The sequence below is a fragment of the Heterocephalus glaber genome, unplaced genomic scaffold (assembly GCF_053883595.1).
Source record: "Heterocephalus glaber isolate CG9 unplaced genomic scaffold, H.glaber_assembly_v1.0 deba00001543, whole genome shotgun sequence".
NCBI classification, from domain to species: domain Eukaryota; kingdom Metazoa; phylum Chordata; class Mammalia; order Rodentia; family Bathyergidae; genus Heterocephalus; species Heterocephalus glaber.
The window spans coordinates 2,793,366-2,819,323 of NW_028258336.1; the positions used below are offsets into that span (position 1 = coordinate 2,793,366).

A 25,958-nucleotide genomic window follows, 5' to 3' on the forward strand; every position below is an offset into this window, starting at 1 on the left:
ATAAAGAGGGAAATAGTTTAATAAATTGTGATAAATCTAGCACTAGAATATCATATAGTCTTTAAATTGAGGCATAATGGCTATGGAGAAATGCTAATTCATAAATGAATTCTACAGCTTTTGTTCAGCAATTTATCCAAGGGCATTCAAATTGTTCCTACATCAATATTTAACAGATACTCTCTTGGAGTTCACTAATTGGACTTTGGATCAGGCTTTTGTTTTTGAGCTATACAACTAATGAAGTATTGATATAATATTAAATGACTGCAAATAAAGTGTGTATGCTAAATAAATGCTGACATTACATGTCTACATTCTGAATGAATTAAAAAGGAAAAATACACTTTTGCATGTTTAGTGAATTTTCCCTGATTCCTCATAATGCATTTTTGCAAATGGAAAAGATGAATATTCATCAAGGCTCTCTGAATATATTACAGTTTAAGTAGTTTGGTTTTTAATATTTATAGTGCATCATGAAATATAATTTTTCCATTAAAAGAAATAGATATGATGTCAAATGACAGCTACTGAAGAAATAGAAGATTATGCCACTTAACCTAATATTTAAAAATTGAAAAACAGTATTTGCAAGCACCCTGTTTAAAAAGTGAAGTTTTCTAGCAAGGTATCTTCCAATTGTTTCAGCTTGAAAATTTTAAGGAAAGATGAGGAAAAAAGAAACAAGCTAGTCTACCATCATGCAAGGGAAGGACAAAAAGGTCAAGCTCCCACCTCAAATTAAACCACCTGAGGGAAAAGAGCTTTCCTCTCTTCTGATAATGCCACCCCAGTTAAGCCTAGCACACATTCTCCAAGAAATATTCTTCCTACCAACACCAGGAACACATATAACTGTGTTTCTTGAGTCACAACATGGCACAAAGTACTACACAGAATCTACACACTTAATTCTAACAACCTTATAAGGTTAGGACACCCATCAGTGCCATTTTACAGGTGGAGAAACTGAGGCTCACACGTAAGAATCTGGAGTGGATAAGAGGCCACTATGACTTCAATAATTCTGCTTTTTCCCTTTGTTACCATTTTCAAACTGAATGATTACAGCCTAATTCCTAAATACAGTTCCCTTAGTGTCTCTGCAGTGTGAAGAGCAACTCCTTGGTTAGCATATATAATATAAACTAAAAATATTTATCATAGATTAAAAAACAAAATAAATATACCATAGTCAGTGCTAGGGAACTGAAAAATGTACAAAAAGGAAATATATTTGTTTATGTATTCAACAAATCAGTGAACAGCAATTATCTACCACACACTACTCTAGACTTGATTAAATTTACATCAAGGGGTTAAGAAAGAAATAGCTGACCCTCTTATCCATAGCTTCTGCATCATGCATTGAGCCACTAACAGATAAAAAATATTTGAAAAAAAGTCCATAATGCATATATATACACATATACTTTGTTTCTTGTCACTATTTTCTAAACTATACAGTGTAAAAACTTTATATAGCACTTGTGCTATATTAGATATTATAAGAAATCTAGTGATGGTTTAAGTATACAGGCAGGTATACACAGGTTATATGCAAATACTATGCCATTTTATACAAGGGCCTGGAGCATTTGTAGGTTTTGGAATCCAAGGGGTTCCTGGAACTCCTCTCCCATGGACACTGAATGATGACTGTAAATAAATTAAGTAAATGACATGGCACAGTCAAAGATGACAAACCCTTGGAGATGTAGCAAGCAATAAAGGGAACAGTTTCACATACATGTTCAAGCAAGACCTCAGTGAGAAAGGACATGAATGGGACCTTCACAAGAACAAAAATGACAAGGCACCTCATTCACATCAAACAAAATTGGAGAAAAAACTGAAAAATTAATTTCCAAAGTACTTCCACCCCTCCATCTATTATTTCAAAGTATAAACATGGTGAATATTTCTTTTGATGGCCGCATACGCCATTTCTAAACTTCAGTTATCAAGGCTTACAACCTTATTTTCTACCACTGGTCCTGCTTTTGCCTCCTGAAATTTCCATCCTTCTTGCCAGAAAGCAGCATCTGTATAAATCCCCTGCTTCTGACGACTATGACTTCCTTGATAAACTACCCATGTGTGTGGGGAGGGACAGAAAGATGGAGGAAGCAAATGGGAAAATGAGTTTTCCCCTCTTCAGATTAATGTATATGAAGTATACATCTGACACTTCATCAGCACTCCCGGCTGGTGTCCCAGCAGGCAGACACTGGCTGAGCATGTATTCTGCCAGCTACTAGGCTACTTAGGATGAACTGGCAACATGCCATTTATCTGAAATGCCCAATGTGTCTGGGAAAAGGAATACAACTACATTTAGCATTGCCAAGGAAAACCAGACACTTTAGGCTAGGAATTAATCTCCTCCTTGAGAAGGTAGTTAGCATTACCTTCAAGTTTGCCTATGGCATTTAAATCACTATAGGTCATGTATTTACTAAAATTCATACCTTCCAAGCCACGGGGCCTTCATTTATATATTACTAACATATTAATACCTATCAGGTGGAGGGCCGATACTTTCCTGAAATATATGTTGTTGTAATTAGCATGGAATTCTGTTACATTGAAAGCAATGCTGTCATTTAGACATTTAAACCACTCTAATTCCTAATTTTTCTAATTCTTCCATACTTTGGCACATGTATCACTTCAACTTAGTTGCTCAATAAATCAACAAAATATTTAAACAAATGTAACAATATGACTCCTTAAAAGCAGATGGAGAATTCCCTGAATGTGGGCAATGATAATCTATTTATAATTTTGCTGCCATAATTTTTGAACAGCTGATGCAGAACTAAATGGGATTTGGCTTATCACATGGACTCTTAGGCTAATCATAATTGCAAGGTGCATACTGAGCAACAAAACCAGAGATGCTTTAAATGGATGGTCTTATAGGCCACCCACGACAGCACACAGGGTCACACTATCACTCTCACCTTGAAATTAAAGCATCTGTCATTTTCCATGAATAATTATTTGTTCCTACAACATTATTTATCAAATTCCTCCACCTTGCAAGGCATTGTGCTAAAAGCAGTGGGTAGTAGGAAATCAAATCAGGTAAGAATTCTGCCCTCAAGGTGCTTGTAGTCTAGTGGGGAATAACGAGGCATAAACACAAAGAGCAAAAACAAAGGTACAACATGATAAATGCTAAGAGAGACAGCGAAGGATGACTTATGCTCTAAGGGAGGTCACCAGGTTGGAACAGTGGCCAAGAGGAGAGCTCAATCAGTGAGGGATTATCTACTATACAATGAACCTCCACAGACAGCAGCTTGCTTGGAAGGCAAGGAAAACAAGGAAGAAAAAATGAAGTTCTTCTCAAAGGTATCAATTTCTACAACTTTGGTGTCATTCTCTATCAAATGTCAATTGCAACTGGCAGAAATAATTTAGATGTAATCCAATCCAAACATGGTAGAAATGCCAAATATTAAACTTTAATGTCCCTTTAGCTGTGCAGTCCTACAAAAGGTACTAATAGCAAGGGGAGGCATTAACATCTATCTGAGTGACACACTGAAACAATGGCAGAGCAGTCTGGACACATCACTGCAGAAGAAATCAAGAGGGCAGGCTTCCTGGAAGCTCCTGTGTGGCTGCTGCTGCCCTGAATACAACAGAGACTTGGAACAAAACATTTTCCACAGACTACATTTGAGAACTAATCCTCTGAAGGGAAAGCTAACATAAGGGTTAAATGTTAAACTTTCACAACCTAGCAATAAATGGCTGATCACATTCTGGCTTCTGTGCCCAAATTTACCCACAATATAATAATAACAGACTATAATATCACTAGTATTTGAGACATTAAAATGCTAAACAACTATTTCAAGTTTACTTCACAAGGAATTTCACCATATTCTCCAGTTGATCTTAAGCAAACACTGTAAGCATAAAACTTGCAGATAGATCAGCTAATGATTTAAGAGATTCTTTGATAAGAATGTCATCTGGCAGATATTAAGAGGTGCTCTTCCATGCTTTCTATTAGTAGTTCTCATTATGGTGTGCTTTCCCAGTATCTTGGGTGAATTTCCTTATCTGGATATGTGACTAATAATGTGCATTATTAGGCAATAAGATACAGTATGTTATGATTTAGATACAAATTGCCCCCTCATGTACTTGGAAGGTGATTGGATCTAAGGGCGTTAAGCTCATCAGTAGATTCATCTATCAGTGAGTTGAGTAGTAAAGGTACAGGGGCCTGCTTGGAGGTGGGTGTATTCTCATCCCCAGCTTCTCCCTTCTCTTTCTGCTTCCTGGATTCTGTGGGTTGAACAGCATATCCTGCTTTGCCTTTCCACCATGTTGTTTCTGCCTTGGAGCCAGCTGACCACTGACTGAAACCAAATAAACTTCTCCTCCTTTTAAGTTATGGGTGTCAGCTATTTTGTTCCAGCAACAGGAACGTGATTAGGACACAGTACTTTGTGACAGTATTGTTTTAATCAAAATTATTTACTCAGCAATAAATATACAAAATTATAAGTTAAATGTTACGAATAGTATTCAGCAGTGGCTGAAAAGCACTTCTGTCAAAAAAATCATGATTTGTGGTACTTTCCTTTTAAAAAGTACATGCTTACAGCAAAAGAAGCTTTTAAAAAAATTCCTCAAAGAGTAAAAATCACTTAGGACCGGGGATGTGAGGTAGAAGAAAATGTTATCTATTATCATTTTAACTCTATTTTCATGAGGAAAACAATGAATTCTAGTTAAAGAATAATAGTCAATTTTAAAGTCACAAAATATCCTAAAGGAAACTTCTCGAGAGATAACTCTTCCATACATTCAAAACCTCCATTATTCTGAAAGTAGAATCAGGGAATTCCAGAGTTAAAAGCAACTTGATGGACTATTTAACATGTCTTTTCATCTTATAGTTGCAGATGACATGATAGAGTTGAGAAAGTAGGTGGCTTGTCTAAATATATACAGCTACTTAATGGTAAAAGCAGGACTACCGTCCGGACCTATATCAAATCTCAGCATTATTGTATGATTCCCAAATAGCTAACACAATATATTACCAATGGATAAAATTATGAGATATAATACACTGATTTATATATTACTTATATCTTCACCTATAAAAGATATTTTAAAATCTATTTCCATACCATACAACCCTATCACTAATGCAAAAGTAAAGTATAGACTCCTAAGCCAAGTCAAGGGATAGATAGAGAAGTAAGGTTAGCTGATTAAAAAAAATTCTAGTAAGCATCATGGTTAAAAATAAAGTTCTTCACAAAAGGTCTAAAGGAGTAGAGGAAGTAGGAGGGGTAGGGGAAAGGAAAGATGGGAAAATAAAAAATATGAGAAAAGTAAAAAATGGAAACAAAGTCTTTGTAAATAGGAAAGGGTAGAGGGGGTGAAGGGAGGGCAGGGGAATGGGGAAAAAATAAGAACTTAGATACTCATGTAAAGGTACAAGATCCCAATGATGAATGTAACTGTACTGTATATCTAAAATGTACCAATAAACTTAATGGAAAAAAATAATAAATAGCTTATACACCACTCAAAAAAAAATAAAGCTCTTCACAGTAGGGGACAATGATGTGCAAGTTTCTGCTGCTAACAAATACACAAATATTTATGTGGTGTACCAGCTGTTGAATATGGAGAGTGCTTGTGTTGGAAAAGCCACCTTCTTTCTTTTCAGTGCTCAGAATGAAACCCACGGCCTCCAGCATGTTAGACAAGCACTCTATCACTGATCTATAATGCCAGTCCCTGTCATTTTTAATCATCATAGAAAAAAAATGGCCCTAGCAAGACCCACCAACAGATCCTAAATGCAGACAAAATTTTTCATGGGAAGCATGTTTGCAAGGCCTGAAAGTATCTCCCCCTAAAAGACTGTTTATTGATTACAAGAGAAAAAGTCATAACTATGGTGGAAAAATTGTGCAACAGCTTGAGTGGACAATCAAAACTAACATCATAGTGAGGGGCAGGTGGACATCAGGAGCCTGAAAACATCACACCTTGAGGATATATCCTCAATGCCTGATTCTGGTCCGGAATGCAAAACCCTGAATCTCATCATACAGACAAACATAATATGAGAAATATTCCATTAAAATTACTTCTTCAAAAATGTTCACCTCAGAAAAGACAAAGAAACATTTCACATTAAAGAGGCCAAAGAATTGAGCAATTAAAGAAAATACATGACCATAAGTTGGATCTTATACTGGAGAAAGAAAATGCTATAAAAGATATGACTAAGTCAATGACAATAATGAAACACAGATCAAAATAGGTAATAGGATTATATCAGCCACAAAATCACTCAGGTTAAGCATGGTAACAAAGGGCTATGCAGTATACACAACTTACTCTCAGATAAATCAAAAAGTTATGTGCATGTATGTGTGAATGTAAATCCATGCGTCCATACACACACAGAATACAAATTATGAGGCAAATTGGCCAAGATGTTATTTAACTGAATCAAGAACACAGAATAAACTGGTAATTTTTCTGTAAGTCTGAAATTAAATAAAAAGTTTAAGAAACAAAAAAGCCTAGAAATATTTTCATTTCTTCAAAGGAAAGGGTGGACACAGAGCCAACACTGAAATATTCCAAGTTTGGGGGCTAGGAGTAGAAATTAACACACTGAAAGCAAAGGATTTCAGATTGCCCAGTCTGTGCTCAATGCCACATGTAGATTAGTTTAAACTTACTTAAACACAATATACTAAATAGTCCCTATGGAGGTGGCAAGTTAAGGCAACTCTGACAACAATCCTGACTCTACTCTACTCTAACCCAAGCACGAAGTCACTCACCAGGCTGGCAGTAAGCGAGGGTGCTGACTGGCCCAGGGCCTGGCTGCGCATGCGCACGAGGTTGGACGTCTCAGCTGAGGCTGGCCACACCTGCCCCGCCACTGGGTTTGGAAGGAGGTATCTCCCTGTTGGGGTAGAAGAGAAGACAATGCAAGTGGCAGTTAGACAGCAGTAGTTCTGCAACAATGGTGGGTCTCTTCCCAGTCATTCTTCTGTATCTATTTTGCCATACTCGGTAATTAGACTGATTAATAGCAACCACAGAAGATTTGTTTGAAATAAGTCAGGAGATCCACAACTGGGTTCTGACCTTAACATTCCATGGAAACTCCCTTCATCTCCTGCACACCATAGCTTTCTTCATCAGGGGAAGATGAAGTGGGTTTTCCCATCTGCTTGTTTCACTGGAATGTGTTGAGGATATATGTAAACACACAAAGCATGCTCAGCATTATAGAAATAAAGGTGGGCATTTATAACTGTACTGGGGGAGTGATATGGTTGTAACAAGTAAAAATAAAAATTTTAAAACATAACCAATTAAAAGAACCCTCTAATATGGAAAGTAAACTAGTAATCAACCAGAAAAAAAGTCTACAAAGTGAAAATTGTGACCAACTAAAGGAAATGGGTAAATTCTTTCAAGGTGAAATAGGACTGGAGCCCCTTTTCTTAGGCTCTCCCTGAATCACAGGTGGTGGCCAACCGTGTCCAAGGCATACATAATGGCACCCATTTGCATAAATCAGGACATCAACGTCAGTCTAGGTGCACTACGCAATTTCCATCAACCTTGAACTCTAATATATATGCGTATGCTCTTAAAAGTCAAATAGCTGAATCAATTCATACCATTACTTCCTTGGTACAGGGACTGTGCTAGTATCAACATACAAAAAAATGAGGTTTTCTGACACCAGGAAAGTTAGGAGGGCCATGAATATTCACATAGTAATGAAGCTCAGTAAAAAAGACTGTGACTGTTTTTGATCTGCTTTGCTCCAATACCACTAGCACATTTAATGAGATGAGTAGGCATTTCCCTCCCAGAAAACACAGAGAAAATAAGAAAATAAAATCTCATTTGAGGGCCATGTGTATAGGGAGTCTGACTTTACTCCTCACTAGAATCATAAGGGACTGCAGCACATATGGCCAGTGGCCCTGCTGCATAAGTATTAGCTATTCCTTGTCCTTCCCTCGAGCATGCCTTACATAAGCACAACCTACTGGTTAGTAATCACTTCTACCACTAGAGGAGTTTACCATCACTGAACATGCTAACCACCAGCACTACCAAAACATCGGAGTGAGAGGCATGTCCTATCCACAGTCTAGGTAAGAATCTAATGCTTTATTTAATCCAAGTGCTTTTCAGAAATTTCTCTATTTTAATTACAGAGAAAAATGGCTTCTTATTTTGTAAAAACTGACCTTTCACTCTCTTGTTATACAGTAAAAGTACAAACTCTGGAGAAAAACTAGACTTGCTTTTGATATCTTGTCCAGTGGCTGAAGGACTTTGAGGGACCTCTCTTGGTCTTGATTTTTTCCATCTCTAAAATGGATATGAGAGTCTTCTATGTAGAGCTGTCAAGAGGAGTTTATGAGTAAATCATCAATAAAAGTTAGCTATTTAGCCATAACAAAAGTGAAAATGAAAGGCATTGTTTGAGGGGGGTGAGTTTGGTTTTTCATTCAAAAGTTGAAAATATACGTATATACAAAGAAAAAAATCACCTATGATCACACTAGAGAAAATCGTTCGGAACATTTTTATAATCTTCTTTCAGGTTTTCTTTGTACAATTTATAATTTCTTGAAAAAATGCAATCGCATTGATTTTTGTCACCTGCTCCCCACCAACCCCACATAACAGATTATGACCTTTTCCAAGCAGATAAACACAGCAACTGTCAATTAACTGGAACTTGAACACTGTCACTGAAATCTTAAATATAATGAATTACCCTCTGTGGTGTTGATCGTTGCCTCAGAAACATTCAGGCATACTTTTATGGAGGGGATGTTATATTTAAAGGGTAGAATTTTAATTTTTTTTCTTTGCCTTGTTTTGAAATGTGAACTAAAAGCTGGATTGAGAGGGTCTCTCAGAAATCTACCCATTTTAGGTCCAAAGGTAGGCCATCAATGAGGAAGGGCAATAAAACTACAGATTGCATTTAGGAAAGCAGCATTAGTATGATGTGAATAAATGGCTTTGTAATGAAGAAATAACTCACTATCTGTAGGACATTACTTATTAAAAGTATAATGATCTCATCAGTAATCTGAATAGACAGGATTTTTGGGGGGTCCCTCCTGGGTCTTTTCCTATGTCATATATTCCTTTGGGAGAGAAACATGACAGGTGCAGAAGCTGTGAGATGTCAGGATTTATGATGAAGAAAGTCCTCTCTGATTTCACCTCCATTCTGCCCTGGAGGCCCCATTTCAAAGAAAACTAGGGGTATATTAAAAAAAAAATGAGTATCTAATGTAATCATGATAAAATTTAAAGGCAACCATTTTAGTTCAATGAAAAATTCTACAAGTCAGTCTGCTTTTCCTTTAAAGGGAAAGAATGATTAGCCTTCGTTTCCATAATCCTTCTCATGTGAAGAAACAGATTTATTTATTTCTGTATCCCAAGTTTCTGGCATAGGGCCTGACACTTAGTAAATATTTGACAAATGTTTGTTGACTAAAGTGCAGCTAAACTATACTAGATCAGTTCTACACAGGAAGAATACCAGTGAACAGATGATTTTCACAAATTTTATTTGCAAGTATAGTATAACAGCTAAAATTCATTGAGGTCTTTGTATATGGCAGCCAGTACAACACCCTCACAACTCCATGGGGTAGGTATTATCAACTCTACTTTATAGCACAGAGAGGTTCCATAACTTGGCAAGGGCTCATAGCTGAGTGAGAAGGTAAAGCTAAGATTCTGATTCCAAGCCCAAATTCTACTGCAGGAAAATATCCACCACATATGCTTACATGAAAATTATATACTATGATAGGATGCTTATGTATTTATAAATAAATATATATTTTTCATAGAGACAAAAGCATCTAAAAAGATGGAAATAGAATGATTCAAACCATAGTGTGGAAATCAGACAAACATAGGTCTGAACCCCAGTTCTTACGAGTCACGTGTAACAGTCAAGTTGTTGGGACCTTTAATTTCTAAACCTCAATCTTCCCAGCCCTAAAACAGGAATAACAGTTCAAGGTGGCAGATAAGATTAAAGGAGATAATGTACTTGAATTGCTCAACCTAGCACATGGAAATCAGTCAACATACGATCACCATCCATATTATAAGACCTGCATCCTTCACCACTACCTTTAGCAACAAAACAAAATACGGTAGTCAGAATCCTAGACAGGACCACATAATAAATAAGGAGTAACACTGAATAATGTTAAAATAAATAATATTTCGTGGAAGTAGTAAATAACAACATCAGAATTATGGGTTCTCTCTGACAGAGAACAATGGGAATGGGAGCAAAGAGAAATATGATGACTCTGAAATTTTTAATTAATTGCTCAATCAATTAATTAATCTTTTACTTTTGCAGTGCTAGAGATTGAACCCAGGGCCTCACACCTGCTAGGTAAGCACTATACCACTCAGATAGATCTCCAGTCCCTGTAGTATTATTTGTTATTGTAAAAGTTATCTATAAGGAATAATAAGGTCTGCTAATTCAACTTAAAAGTTTATTTGAAGAGTTCAGTTTTTGATTTGTGGCTTTAAATGACCTATTACATTTTAAAATGTACCTGAAAATACATATATTAAGATTTGATAAAACTGGCTGGTAGGTATATGACTTTGTATTCAATTATTTTCTACTAATTTCTACATATGATATTTTCTATATTGCTTTTAATGATTCTAATAAAAAATATGTTCCATATTTTAACATGACAAACTGGCCAGGTGCACATTCCTTCCCCACTGGTAGTGCGGACACTCCAAGGGTCCTAGGTGGAAAAGCAAGGAACCAGGGAAGATGTCCAGTGGAGGACTGCAGCACAGAAGAACCATGAAGGTCCTCCTCTTCATCAGCAAGAGCTCTAGATCACTTCTCGGCCTTTTGGGTAAGATCAAGTGTAGCAAGAGCTCTAGAATAATTGTCAGCACGGGGCATTGATCTGCTGGGGTCCTGAACTACTGAGACCAGGCTTGGGTCAGCCCAGCTGGACTCTGGACAGAATCCAGAACCAGCACAGGGAGCACAAAGCAGGGAACCAGAGCGAGGCCCCTTCCCCTCATTCACTCTATGCCACACTTTGAACACTCCACCTTGTTAAATCCCACAGGACACTACAATAAGCAGAACCACTGCTAACAAGACTTGCATGCCTTCTTATCCTGTCTGAAATCACTCTTAACACTATCATGTGCAACTACTATTTTTTGCTATCTCATGCGTAAGTTAATCTTGGTAACAAAACCAAAGGTCTTATATCTTCAGTTTCTTTGTTACCTTACCAGATCCTAGCCCAAAAGAGGACACTTACACATTCAATTACTCATCTTGCCTCAGCCTATATATTGAGCTTATACCTTCTTCAAATCCAAGAAAACATAAAGGCCCTTGCCAGTAACTGTGAAAACTAATTGCTCCAGTTGTGGGTGACTTTAGAGTCAGACTTCTGTGCTCCAATTCTGAATCAATCACTTTTGTCATAAACTTCTCCAAGCCTCAGCTTCCTTAGCTGTAAAACTGGGGCAAACCAATGGGGTTGTTATAAAATCTAAAATAGATACTATATTTCAGAATTAGCCCTCAATCAAATAAGCCTTTAAAAAGATAAGAAACACAAAGAGCTACCCATCACAGATTATAAAGTGAGTAAGAAATAAAATGTTGTAAATCCACTGGAAAAAAATAAATTAGGGAGCATTTATACACATGTAAAATGAAATATTGTAATCCTATGATGGGTTAGGTTTTAAATTCTTGCATAGGTCAAGTCCCAAGGAATCTTATGAAAGTGGAAGGTCTATTAACATAACACATGGGATATTTTATTCCTGCCTAGACCCCCATTAGAGTTAACAGGGAAAAGAGGACAACAGATGGATTTAAGGCAGTCATTAGAAGGCAGTAACACAGTGCCTTAGTTGGTAGTGATTACATCAAACTTTATATAAATTCACTTTCTGATGACTACCAAGAGCCTCTAAAAAGTGTGTTGCTGTTATATTCATGCATCATTTGCTGCCTACAATTTAAGAAAATTAGCATCTGTCAATGGCATTATTCAGCTGCACAGGGTGGAAATTAATGGATAATACCATTTCCAATTTGTTGTATGAGAGGTGAGCTTGCCTAGCAATCTGGTTGCTCTATTTTAATACCAAATTGAGCTTGTTGTTACAAGTGAAACTTCAATCAGCATTGTCCTCTTTGGAAACATATTTCTAAAATCCCAAAAACGCTTGTTAACATTTATTAAATATTTTCTATTGACATAACTAGAAATTTAGAGGCAATAAACAGAGATTTGTTTTTAAAGCTGGAATTAGTAGGGTGGATTGACACAAGAAACTTTCAGGTTCCAACCACAGATGTATAGGATGTTAGGGATTTTTACCCTGGTTATTGTGACTGTTTTGGCCTCGGGACTCTACAGAATGAGAGTGGGAAGTCCTACAGATTTGTACGCTTATAAATTAAAGCAAAGAGATTACTGAGTCTAGACACAGACACAAATTGTGCATCGGCTCTATATATGCTCCATAGGACCTCTCTTGGAATGTGTTTTCCTTTGTTTCCATCATGAATCCAAGAAACTAGGAGCATAAACTTCATAAATACATGCTTTGCTTTCAGTTGTGAGATATGTGTGTTCAAAGAACCCTAAGGTTAGAACTATCCCTTGGAAATAGGAAAATACCAAGTCAGTAATAACTTTAGCAGAGTGGCCATATGAAGAATTATTGTCACTGGAGGTCTACTGTATCTTTGGGGAATAATGGTACCTGACTAGATTTTAAAATTGCCTTGAAAAACAGTTCCATGTCACCTGAAGTGCACCATACATTTAGTAATTAGTCCACAGTCTTATATTTGGGGTTATTTCTCTAGGACTGTAAGCAGGACATCAAAAGAAAAATAAAATCAGATAACTACATTAGAAAACACTGTTTTGATATGGTTTCTTGAAATAAATTACTTATAAGAATTCTGAAAAACTTTGTTCCCTCCTTTAAGGTTCCAGCTAGGAACAGAATGAAGCTAAGGTTGTCATTGCATACCTCGCAAGGGTTTGGGGGAGCTAGGAGAGCCATACAAGGGTTAGAGAGGCTAGATGTAGCATGACAGAGGCCAAGGAGCTAGGAACAAAACTAACCAATGATGAGCTGGCACTTTATTAGTGCCATGAATGACCAAATGGGTCCACATGCTCTGTTTGGGGACCTTATTTTTCCTGCCTATATCCTTATGGGTATATAGATTTATAGGTTTTGGCTATCAGCCTGCCACTCACCTTGGCACCCACTGAAAGTCTCATAGCAGCTCCTAGAAAGGTGACACCCACCATTGTACTGGAAGGGGGCTATTATCACCATTTCACCTTACATACTCCTTTGCTTAATCTCACTGCTGGGTCTAAACACACAAAGGAAGTGAAAGCAGGACCTCAAATAGTTCATGTGTCTATCATGTTCTTTGCAGCAAGATTAGGAATAGCCAAAAAGTGGAAGCAGTCCAAATGTTCATTGATGGATGAATGGATAAACCAAATGTGGTATATACATACAATGAAATATCAGTCTGCCTTTAAATGGAAAGAAATTCTAATGTTAACCTGGGCATGGTGGTACATGCCTATAATCCCAGCACTCTGGAAGGCTAAGCAGGAAAATTTCAATCTTAGCCTGGGCAATTTAGCAATTTAGAGAGACTCTGTCTCAATATTAATAAAACAAAAGAAAAAGAAAAAGGCTGAGGACATAGCTCAGTGCAAAGGAATGTTTGGGGGGAGGGGGTTGTGCCACTTGCTACAATGTGGATGAACTCGCAAAATACCATGCTCAATGAAATAAGCTGATCACAAAAGGGCAAATGTTGCATGATTCCATTTCTATGAGGCACCCGGACTAGTCAGTATTGAGACAGAATATGTTAAGAGTGGTTTCCAGGGCTGGTGGGAAGATGAATGAGGAATCGTTGTTTAATGCATCCAGAGTTTCAGTGTGGGATGGTGAAATGGTTCTGGAGATAGATACTGGGGATGGCTGATGTGAAATGTACTTAATGTCACTAAGTTGTGTATTTAAAAATGGTTGAGTGGTATATTTTTTATGTATACTTTAATATACAGTATTTTTAAAACTCCCTTGCTTAGCCAAAACCATGAACTTCATGGAGCAAAAATAAGAGGATTTTTATTATGTTCAAAAGGCATCCACCTTAATCTGCATCAACACCTGCTATTGTAAATTACACTTAATAACATAAGCCCTTCCATAGAGATTGAATTTTTGAAAGAATCCTCCAAACTAGAAATGAAAAGGTGAAGATCATGATAAGTCACGGGCTAGACTTCGTGGGCAGAATCGATGACTCGGCAGCCATTGCCCTAAAGATCATCACCCAGAGATCCTTCTCCTATGCCCCATTGCCCACTTCTAAACATTTATTCCCTCATCGTCATGACTCTCGTCCTCACAGACAATTACAGCCTCCCTTTATTCATCTTCAGCTGTGCTACTCCAACATAGGGACATGGTTCCTTTCACTCCCACTCACATGGGTGACTGCCTTCCAATTTCTTGTCCTCAATGCAGAAGAATGACTGTACTTCCACAACATCAACAATGCTGCTCAATCATTCTACTTAATGGCATAAATAAATATGATCTGATAAAGCAGCAGACCTGTGACCACACAGTGCTGACGTTCACTGGCTCCTCTACTGAGCTACTGTTCCAGCCTTTTTAAAAAGTGCAGTGTGTTAACAAAACAAACCTTGACTCTGAGTCCCAACATCACTGCCTACTAGCCAGTGATCTCCAAGTGACAAAGAAACTGGAAGCTGAGTAAGAAAGCACTCACATGGGGGGAGGTTGATATCAGAGCATGGTGATGCCCATGGGACCTCAAGGCTTTCATCAAATTAATGACCTGTTTGGCTAAGGACTCAAATCTACCAGAGATGTCCAGTGTCACATTTTAGAATATTATCACCAGCATTATATGTTTAACACAGAATTGCAAGGTGGCATTACTAACTACAAAGCCTGGTGACAAAGTTAGAGAAATGTTTTGAGAGAAGCTTCTAGCAAGTGGATCAGGCATCAGAAATTAAGTTTCTTTTCAGCAAGCCCAGATAGATTGGGTACATGACAAATTTTTTAAAAAGCCACTAAAGCCCAAATCTATGCCATGAGAGAGCTAGGAACTGTTGACAAATAACAGAAAACACGTGTCTACAACACAGAAATCAAAGTCTTTGGACAAAATATGAGGAATCTCAAGCTGCCACTGCTGCTGTCATTCATAACTGCAGTTTTAAATCAAAAAATAACTTATGGTGTGAGTGATGTAGCAAGGCGATTCAAAACTGTAGAGGTTTTTTTTTTCTTTACCCTCAACCTAAACAGCCACCCTGTTACTCTTGCCATTTTATGATGAAAGGGCAAAAATAACAACGTGCATCGTACTTTTAAAAGGAAACAATTCAAAGTCACACAAAGAAATATATTTGCCCTTTTCTTTCTTTTGCTTTCCCACCTGTTTTTAAAGCAGTATTTCTGCTCATCCACCAACATTACCTCTCAGTTAGGTTATAATAAGGGCAGATATTAGGATCAAATTAGTTAATGCATATGATAGAGTTTAATCAGCTATAATGTTTCTATTATGATGATATTACGCCTTCTCATGTATCAACACCCAGCAAATTCTCCCATTCTGCAAGGAGACCCAGCCCTGGCCACTACCTCCCCATTGCACCTAGACCACCAAGGCAGGCAGTACCTTTCGGGCAGTACTTGTCTGGATTTAAAATTCTTATTTAAAAAATAAATAATGGTTTGGTCCTAAGCTCCAGTTACATACACCAAAGGTAAATGTGACAACTTAAAATTGATTTTTAAAGAAGTATAAATAGAGTCTACTCTAATGAGAACATGGAAACAAGAATCCAACACCAAGCAGTGTTGCTTGGAATGAGTGTCTGCTGCAGCGAGGGCACTGAGGAGCTGGGGGGTGGTGGCAGCGTCTAAGTGATGCCAGGCAGAGGTCAGAGTTAACATCTGCAATCTGGCCTCCCTCCATTCGTGTATTGAAATATAATTCAGTAGAATGAATTGCTAGACATGTCTAAGCCCCCTGGGAAATGACAGATATTGATGAATGCTGCTGGCAAGATATATGGAAGGAAAAGGCAAATAAATAGAACCATTTTTTCTCAGAGTCATTTTGTGGATATGTGGAGCAGCTGTTAAAGTACTTGTCAACCGCCCCCTTTCTTCCTCTCCCTTCTCCCTCTCCATATCTGCTTCCTTCACAGCTCTCTAAAGCCTCCCAAGGACCAGCATCCCCTCATTTCAAAATAATCCTGAAATGAACAAGAGTCATCTCTCTCCCCTTCCTGTCACACTCAGATCTCTCAACCTGGTGAATACCATCCTTTCCAAAATTCCACTGCTCTAAATGTGTTTGCTACCCTTCCACATTCTGGAAGAACTCTCAGCTTCTAAACTCATGAAATCAAACTGTTGATTCTGAATCCAGCATCATTTGGCCCCAATTATGAAGTTTAAATCCTAATCTCAAATCTTGAGGACACAGTAGTTGTGACCTTGGTCAGGCTTCTTAACCTCCTAAACCTTGGTTTCTCATAAACAATCTGTAAAATGGGGGCAGTCTCCCAGAGTGATCTGGAGAAGTAATTTAGAATGTAAATTAAGAGCCTAATATACCATGCAACAAAGAGAAGGCCCACCAAAAAGACATAACTTATTATCCCCTCCACTTTCTGTTGCTAAAGGGTCCTCCTCCTTGCATTATCTCCAGAATGGATCAAATTCTCCACATCATCAGGGACTTTGGGGATATGGGGTTCTCATTCCATTCACCAGATGGACTTAGGACATGGGTTGGGAAAGCAGTCAGAAGCAAGTTTGGCCCCAGTCATGAGGGCTGCATTCTGGCCCATTCATTAGCTAGGGAGCCCTGGATAAATCACATGTCCTCTCTGATGAGCTTCCATTTCCTCATTTCTAGTGATGATGATGGTAGGTAACACAAATAAAGTACTCGGCTCAGCACTGAACACATGATTTGTGCTGAGTGGTAGGTCAGGTCCCCCTTCACTATGCCCTTCCTATTTTGGTACCATTGGCATCAAAGTCACAACCAGGGGCTGCTACTAGCCTTACCTTCCCCGATCACACCATCTGCTTCTACCTGTGAGAACATGCATAGAATGCCACTTATTTCTGGGCAAAATATGTCCTGCTACATTGTAAACTCTGCATCCATTGGCACTGTATCTCACTGGTCCTTGCAGCCCCATGTCATACCTACTAAAACACCCATACCTCGAACACAGTGAACTTTCACAAAATCACATAACTTATGTCTCCATTTTGCCTCTCACTTGTATTTCTACCAAGAATCATATTTTTCCATTGTTTTTCAGTTCCACTCTGTGTAGAAGAATATTCAAATTTTCTTTAGTTGTTTCATAACAATAACAATAATGAAAAAGACCAGAGGCCTTATACTTGATATGGAGGAAATTATGTTACTTCTCCTGGCATTGATTTTCTCTTCTAAAAAACACCTCTCCAAAGCAGTCTTATCACCTTCACAACATAATGAATGTTTTCAAAGTAAGCTGATTAACTCTCAGTATACTAGGAAACAATCTGTACTTACTTTTTGAAGAACTTATGAAACCTAGTCAGTAACACTCTTTTACACACCCAGATGCTTTGATTGATGCACCCCAATGTCCCTGGCAACCCCGTGATGCTGAGCAGTTCTGACAGCTGCCCTACATCTGAACAGTGTTGGCAGAGGCCAAGGAGGAACTGGGGACCAGGAGATTTACAAGAGCAACAAAAAGAACAAAAGCAGCTTTAGAGTAGATAAAATAAACTGCACATCATCATCTAAGCAGAAATGTCCAGAGAAGTCCAAATTTTCTACATGTTCTCTGTTTCTACAAGAAAACTTCTATATACTGCCTATATAATTCACATAATTGTGTTTCCATATTTCTTTGGAACAGTTTCCAGTTCCATGCTGGTTTATTCCAAAAATATTTCAAACTTTATCTTCTCAATAACAATATCTACACATGATCCCTAGAGAAGGTAATATTTTTGTCTTAAGAAATCCTTAACTAATGAATAAGCAAGAAATTTAGAATACAGTCAAAAAATATTCCTTCAAAAATAAAGCATAGTAAATCTCCTCCAACACCTCCTCAGGGCAAGCAGTTTAGTGGTCCTATTTCTTGGATGGAGAGTCTCAGACCAAGTCTGAATAACCCACTCTTCCACTTTCTTTACTGGAAAAGACAATTAATGCCCACCCTATATGGTTTAAAAGATCTAGAAACATTGTATCCAAGTTGTAATCTCATGTCCTGAGTTAAATCCTACTAAATATCTAAATGCTTGATAAAATACACCGTAACAATGCCCCTGTATTTAAAGAGTGAAAAATCAAAGCCAAGATCACCATCATGATTGCCTCATAACTGCCTGAAAATGAATCTCTGGTATAGGGTTGGAATTTAGCCTTTCCATTTCTGATCTATTACTTAGACACTGACTACTTCTGAAAGCTCAGATGCCATTAAGTATCCCTGAACTCCAAGCTCAGTACCTCATATTTTACAATAACAGTTCTGCCGGCTCCTTAACATCCCTGTTTAGCAAATTCAGCCATGCTTACAGGGAAATAAGTGGGCTGAGGCAGGGGAAGATAGCCATTTGGCCATTCCATTCACCCTCCAAATAGTGATCTCTCAAGCTCGAAATTCTGATCATTTTATTCTAGTCATTCCCTTAGCATTTAATCTCCCATTATTGGAATCCACACAAAGCAGGATGACTACTAAAGGCATCATAACAGGGCATATGTGTAAACTTTCACACGTCAAAGAGTGTGCCATATATCAGATCTGCTTGGGGTCATCATGACTCCAGTGTAACAAGTAGCTAGGGTGAAAAAATCAGACATGCAAAGGCTACAGTACTAATGTCTATGTGCAATGCTTCCACCCCCTTGCCATTCATGACATGCCAAGACATAGGAGATGGTATGTCTGATAATGCCTTAGAATGTTCCAGTATGTACTGATAGGATGGTCCTGTTTAGTAAATAAAAACAGAGTGTGCCCAAGTGAATTTGAATTCAAATACATTCAAATACGTATGCCCTAAATATTGCTTGTGGTATGCATACACTCAAAATATTGTTTCTTTATCTGAATTACAATTTAAGTGGGTGGGGCTGGGAATGTAGCTCAGCAACACAGTGCCTACCTGGCAAGTTGGAAGCCCTGAATTCTATTCCCAGAACCAAAAATTAAAAATAAAAATTTAAGTGGGTGTCTCATTTGTCATCTGGCAGCTCTACTGATTGAGGACTTACTATTTGCAATGTGTGGGGCTTTGCTTTGAGGATACATGGAAAAGGTCATCAAGGGACTTATGAACTAGCCAAAGGGATGATAGGTATACAAACAATAGAAAGTAAAAATGATCTGTCTTTAAGAACAAACAATGGAAGGACATTAGTGAGAGAGAACTGGAAGGGTCACCAAAAGTAAAGTGAAGGTGTTTAGAATAAAGTGCAAATATAGGAAAGGGAAAAATCACATGCTTCATTTCTCTTTATATACCTAAGGGGTGAGATAGCAGTACTCATCATCCTGGATATATAATGTTCTCTCTCTCTATCTCTCTCTCCTCCTTCTCCTTCTCTCTCCCTCCCACTCTCTCTCTGCAGTCAAAAACTAGCAAAAACAAAACAAACAAAATTCTTTGCAGTGAGATTCCTGGCAGCCAAGCCAAAAGCAGAAACACAGTGAATTACCCAACTTTCATTAGTTAATAAATGCAAGACTTCAAATGTATCAGTTTAATCTAAACCCCTTTTTCTTGTCCTGAACTCAAAGAGATTTGTTTCCAAGACTATAATAAAAGGACAATGTTAAAAAAAATTGTTAATGTATCCTTCAGAGTAACAGTGCAAAAATGAAGACGTTTCCTATACCATAGGACACTAAATACAACCCAAGGGTACAATGCAGTGAGTGCACACATATGTGCAAACACATAAATGTCCATGTATGTTACTGAACCTATGTGCACACTTCTCCTTTACACGGACTGGGAAGCTGGGGGCTGCAATACCTAATTTGGTGCAACATTAACAATTTATAGTGATCATGAGTTCTTAGTTTGCACTGCTACAACAAAGTACCTGAGACTAAGTAATTTATAAAGCACAGAAATTTATTTCTTAAACTTATGAAGGATTGCTTGAAAGTGCCAGATCAAGGAGCCAGCACTTGGTCTGCTGAGTGCCTGCTGGCTGTGGATTCAGAAGGCAGAACTATCAGCCAGCAGGCACCTAGGAAGCTTCCTTTGAAATAACCTAATTCCAGGAATGAGTACATGGCTCTCATGGCCCCTCATCTCTTAAAGGCCCCACCTTACTGCGACCACATTAGCAACCCCTGAATTTTAGAGGGCATGATGGCACTCGTGTTCTTATTCAGAAAGAAACAGACATTTAAATGATATTATTCTCTATTGCACAAGTTTTCCCCCAGTGAGCAAGCCAGCATTAGTGAAAACAAGGAAGGGACTTATCAGCTACCCTTCCTCCAGGCCAGGTCTCATGCAAGTGCCACAGACAGTACCATCAAAGAACAGAGAAATTACCTGGCTAGGCAGATAGAGGAAAACAAATTTTCCCCTGACAATATGCTCTGATTAAGTACCTGAATGACAATGGAACATGACAATGACAAATGCAAGCTATCACCACCAGAGTCATTAATATATCAGAAACACTAATTTTTATAAATCTTTACACCTCCTGGTTGGCAGTATTTGCATTTCTTTCCCTAGTCTTTTTCCTGTGGAGCTGACAGGAAGTCAGCATCATTTTTCAGTTTCCATCCAGAAAGTTAAAAAAAAACCTTTCACGTCCTCAGTTGCTCTGATTGGCCTCTAAAAATGACCTTTAAGCAAGAGATGGATAGCCTGTTGTGCTCAGTTTCACCAAGGACATGGGGATAGGACACCTACTGGCAAGTTCTGCTGGAGAAGGTGGGCTTCTTCACACAGCAAGAGAAAGTATGTGTATGAAAGGTATGTGGGGGGTTTGAAGTGAATGCGGTACCCCCCATCACTGCACTCCTGTGTTTATGTTATGTTATGTTATGTTATGTTATGTGGCAGCACAAGGTCCTCACCAGAAGCCAACCAGATATGGCTGCCCCATCTTGGACTTACCAGCTTCTAGAACCATGAGCCAAAATAAAACTTTCTTTATAACTTACCTATTCACACGTATTTGGTTATGGCAATACAAAATGGACTAAGATGGGGCCCACAATACCCATTTTTCAGATGACAGAACTGAGAACTAGCAATGAAGGTATTTGGCAACTTAAGAGTTTGACTTGAGACTGGAATTTGGGCCTCAGGTCACCATTTCATGTCCCTGAAACAACAGTGTAGATGTCAAGATGGATCTCCACTGAGTCACATCCTTTGCTTTCTATCTTTAAACTCCATTCCATCCAATCCAGGTATCCAGTTCTGTCTCTGATCTACAGGTCCTCTAACACCACCATGTTGCACCCAGCTACCATGCCTCTTATCCAAAAGATTTACATGCAATCTGAGCTACTGATTCCAGCATGTGAGCAGGTAGCACCCCACATGTATCACTATGCAGTGGAACTGAAGACTGACTGCACAAAGAAAAAGCCACCAGAGGAGCCAGACACTGCCCACTCCATGTCCATGGGTTTCAATGTGGTGGGCAATGTCACCACCCACAAGGTTCCTGCCTTCCTCAGACTTATCTTCTTGTCCCCAATTTAGTGGTACCTTAGTTCACAAATTTAATTTGTTCCATAATTTTGGAAAAGATTGCCATGTTTGTATTTGTGTGGGAAAGATGTCCGCAGTCATTTGTCACCTGAGGTAGAGTTTGCAAACAAGAAATTTTGCCAAACACTTTTGTTTGCAAACCAAATTGTTCACAAACAAAAGTGTTTGTGAACCAAGGTGCCGCTATGCAAGAATTTCTAATTGTGAGATTTAATAGTTACTATTAATTTGTGTTATTTCAATTAAGATTTCAACACTCTTGATTGTAATATAATCAATTCTACTATTATAGTTTCTTTATTTTATAATAAAGACTCAAAAAAGAGCTAAAACCACTTCATCTCATATTGGCTACACATCTCAGGACAGCAGCATACTTTCTAGGACCTAGAAGTGCACAATACACATGGAAAACCAGGCCCTGTGTGTCTGGGCTCATGCCATTTCATCAGAGTGAAACATTCTCAGGGAGGCAAAACACAAAACACTACAGCATGCATACATGCATACACACACACACACACACACACACACCAGTGGAGAGAAAACAAAAAAGAACCCGATTATGCCTCTTCAAAAAATTCCATAGCTTGATAAAATGCTATAAAGAAATAAAATCAGTTCCTTATTCTGAAGGGAATTTTAAGAACAAACAACTTGAATTTTTGATATATAGATTCAATAAATTCATTTTTTTCCTCAGGAAGGACTAAAGTCCATTAGCTACAGAATCACATTAGAACACAAGAAATGAGCACGGAGATGAAATAGGGGTAGCTTTGTGCTTTGCGGATTTAGCACTCTGTGTATTTTGGGTTCTGTTTTAAGTTTCTAAATTAGCCTACCTGATTTAAACAGCCTCCTTACAGATATATAGACACAGGCAATTTTTTTCCCCATTTTGTGAGATCAAACCCAGGGATGGTCTAAAGTGGGCTACATTCTCAACCTTTTGTTGTTGTTGCTGTTGCTGTTTTTCTTTTCTTTTCTTTATTTTCCTTTTTTTTTTTTTTTTTTGGTTCCAGGGATCGAACTCATGACCTTGCGCTTGCAAGGCAAGCACACTGCTACTGAGCTAAATCTCGGGCCCTGTTGCTGTTTCTCTTGAGGCAGCATATTGCCAAGTTGCCCACGTGGGACTCAAACTTCTGCCCTGCTTAGGAATATACAGCTTTTAAAAGCATGCCAGCAAAAACTTTAATTCACCACTACACATCCTCTTCTCTGATATACTTTGAAGAATTTCAGTTACTAGATTTGGTTGGCCACATTCAGTACATCCAGTCCAGGGTCAAGAAGGCCAACTTCCTTTTCAAGTGAAAATAGTTTATCTGTGCCTGAGTTCCTGCCTTAGCAGTCTTGAAATTCTCTGTCATCAGTGATTTAAGACCCAACCTACCTTTTGCTCTGCAAAAGGCACTTCAAGAATCTTCAGAGAATCCAGGACTTCTTTGCAAAACATCATCTGAATTAGCAGTCAATAAGACTAAGCTTTAAGCCCTACAAACCCTATCAGGACAGAATCATAAAGTGGATTTCTGATGAACCACATTTGTTGAACTAATCTGTGTCACACACATATCACAGAGAACAGTCCAGTCTCTCATCTCATTCTTGGTGTAAGAAAAATGCCCATATTCTCCCAGCCTTCATTCAAGCTCTGTCATTAACTCATTCTCCAATAAATGCTTGACTCTTCAACTCTTGGAAGCCCTCATTGATACAAAATACTTGAAGAAGAGGTCCAAGTTTCAGTGAAGATTCTACAACACAGCTGTGAAAAAAGAGGTGGCCACTTGCCAGTTCCTCTGCAGCAGGCGACCCAGGGCCTGGGAACTAGGGTGTAACCACGTTAGAGGGGCAATGACTCATGGGCAGACCATCTGTAGGGGACATGGGCTACAGCAGAAGAGCAGAAGGCTCTGTCATAGGGACCCACTGGGAGGCAGCATCTGCCAAAGGAGCTGGCGGACAGCTGCCTGTCCCATTAAGTCTGGGTCTCCAGAGATCTTTGTACTCTGACAAAAAGAAAATGCAGACACTTACACCAGACATCTGCCTCGAATGGAGAATACCTGGATAGCAGGCAAAATGCCCAGGACATAAACTGACACTAGAGCTGTGAAGACTGAGTGATTTTAATGTCTTCTTAAAACCATGTCCTCTCACCAGGCAGGTGGGAATAATAGAATTGCCGAGTGACTCAGAAAAATGGGTACAGACATTCTCTAGCTTCGTAAACTCTTGTTGATGAACTATGCAAATTTATAAATTCTGAAACAGAATGTGGCACCAACTTTCGTCCCTTGCATTATGTGCCTTCAGTGGACAGATTTTATAAGTATCAAGAAATAGTAAAACAAATAAAAGCAAGATTTTTTAAGTCAATAAAACTTTAAATGTGAATTATTTGTGGATCTGGGGTTTTTTTTCTTCCAGTTGCTGCTGGCAAAGAACTCAAATCAAGAGTATCACAAGAGAAACACCATTAAGAATTGTGAAATCTTTGCCGTTGAAAAGTTTCAAAATGTGCCAAATTTCAAAGTATTAATGTTTCAGCCATCCTTCAGGGGCTGGTTAAGGGAAAGCCAGCCCCTCCTTGCTCACTCACCAGCCCCACCAAACACCCAAGCCCCAGCTTCCAGACCATTTTCCAAGCTTCCTCTGGCTTAGTTCGACCCCTGAAAACCCCAAACACTGAGCATCAAAACTTCCTCCTATTTCCACACAGCTCAGCCCCACCCCCTGACCCCAACCATTGTCTTGCCTAACCCTTGACCAGGGCTCCCTACAGTTGTTCTGGGGAATCGATACTGCCAGTACATACACTTCCCTGGAGGCCTAACCTTTTCCTCAAAGAGCAGACAGGCTTCACTTTCAGTTCATGACCTCAAGTGGGCTCACAGCTGAAATCCTACTCCATTTACAGCTTCCTTCTCCTCACAACTATTCCACACTGCCTCCCTCCTCAACTCCAACAGATATCTTCCAACCTCCACCAAGGTCTTTCACAGGCACTGAGGAAAAGTGAAACCTGAAAATCTGTTCAACTACTTTTACAAGAAGTCAGTGTATTAACATCAAGGATAACAGAAAAGAGCCTTTAAAAAATAAAATGAAAGAACCTTGAGACCGTATTGTTAAGTGATGTTAATAAGACATACAAGCTTAAATATCACAGCATGGTTTCTCTCATATGAGAAACAATATATATGTAAAGAGAGTGGGAAATAAAGATAAAATGAAAAAAGAGAGGGAAGGTTATTCTAATTCAGTATGAACAATGTATCTAAAAGTATACCTTGATTTAGTATAATTGTATTATGCGTTTTGCCCAATTAGTGTGGTTGTTAATCTGCATATATGGTAATTAATTTTATAAATAATTGAATCTGATGCTGGCAAAATAAAAGTGGGGAGGAGGGAAGGGGGAAAATAATTGAGATGTGTTATGTTCATGTAACAGCCTCTGCACCCTTTCTAGCATTTGCTATTATTTGATTTCTTGATCATGACCATTCTTTCTGGGGTAAGATGGAATCTCAGTATTTTAATTTGAATTTCTCTTGCCCTGTGATGTTGAACACTTCTTCAGGTATTTCTTGGCCATTTGTACTTCTCCTGTGAAATGTCTATTCATTTCCCTCGCCCATTTTTTGATTGGATTGTTTATTTTGGGCAAGTCTAATTTTTTGAGTTTTTTATGTATTCTAGATATGAATCATCGCTTCTCAGCCTTTTGGCTAAGACCAAGTGTAGATATGCATCCTCTGTCTAGGAGTAGTGGGAAAAACTTTTTCCATTCTATAGGCTTTTTTTTTTTTTTTTTACTCTGTTGGTTGTTTCTTTTAATTTGATATGATCCCAATTGTTGATTCTCAGAACTATTTCCTGTGCAACTGGGGTTATATTATACATTTTATATGCAGCCCAAGATGATTCCTCTTTACTCAGTGTGGCCCAGGCAAGCCAAAAGT

General features: G+C 38.4%; 1 protein-coding gene across 16 annotated transcripts in view; it reads right to left on the reverse strand.

The window, feature by feature from the left end:
* Mast4 (microtubule associated serine/threonine kinase family member 4) overlaps window positions 1-25,958 on the reverse strand; it is a 594,077-nt gene that overhangs the window by 404,260 nt on the left and 163,859 nt on the right. For 15 of the 16 annotated variants that reach the window (XM_087189591.1, XM_087189613.1, XM_087189592.1 and 12 more), the window contains one exon: window positions 6,849-6,973. In XM_087189591.1, coding sequence (XP_087045717.1) covers window positions 6,849-6,973 — 125 coding nt within the window. Of the gene's footprint in view, window positions 1-6,848; window positions 6,974-7,158; window positions 7,253-8,282; window positions 8,439-25,958 lie in introns of all 16 variants that reach the window. The other variant, XM_087189602.1, reaches the window with a different exon arrangement.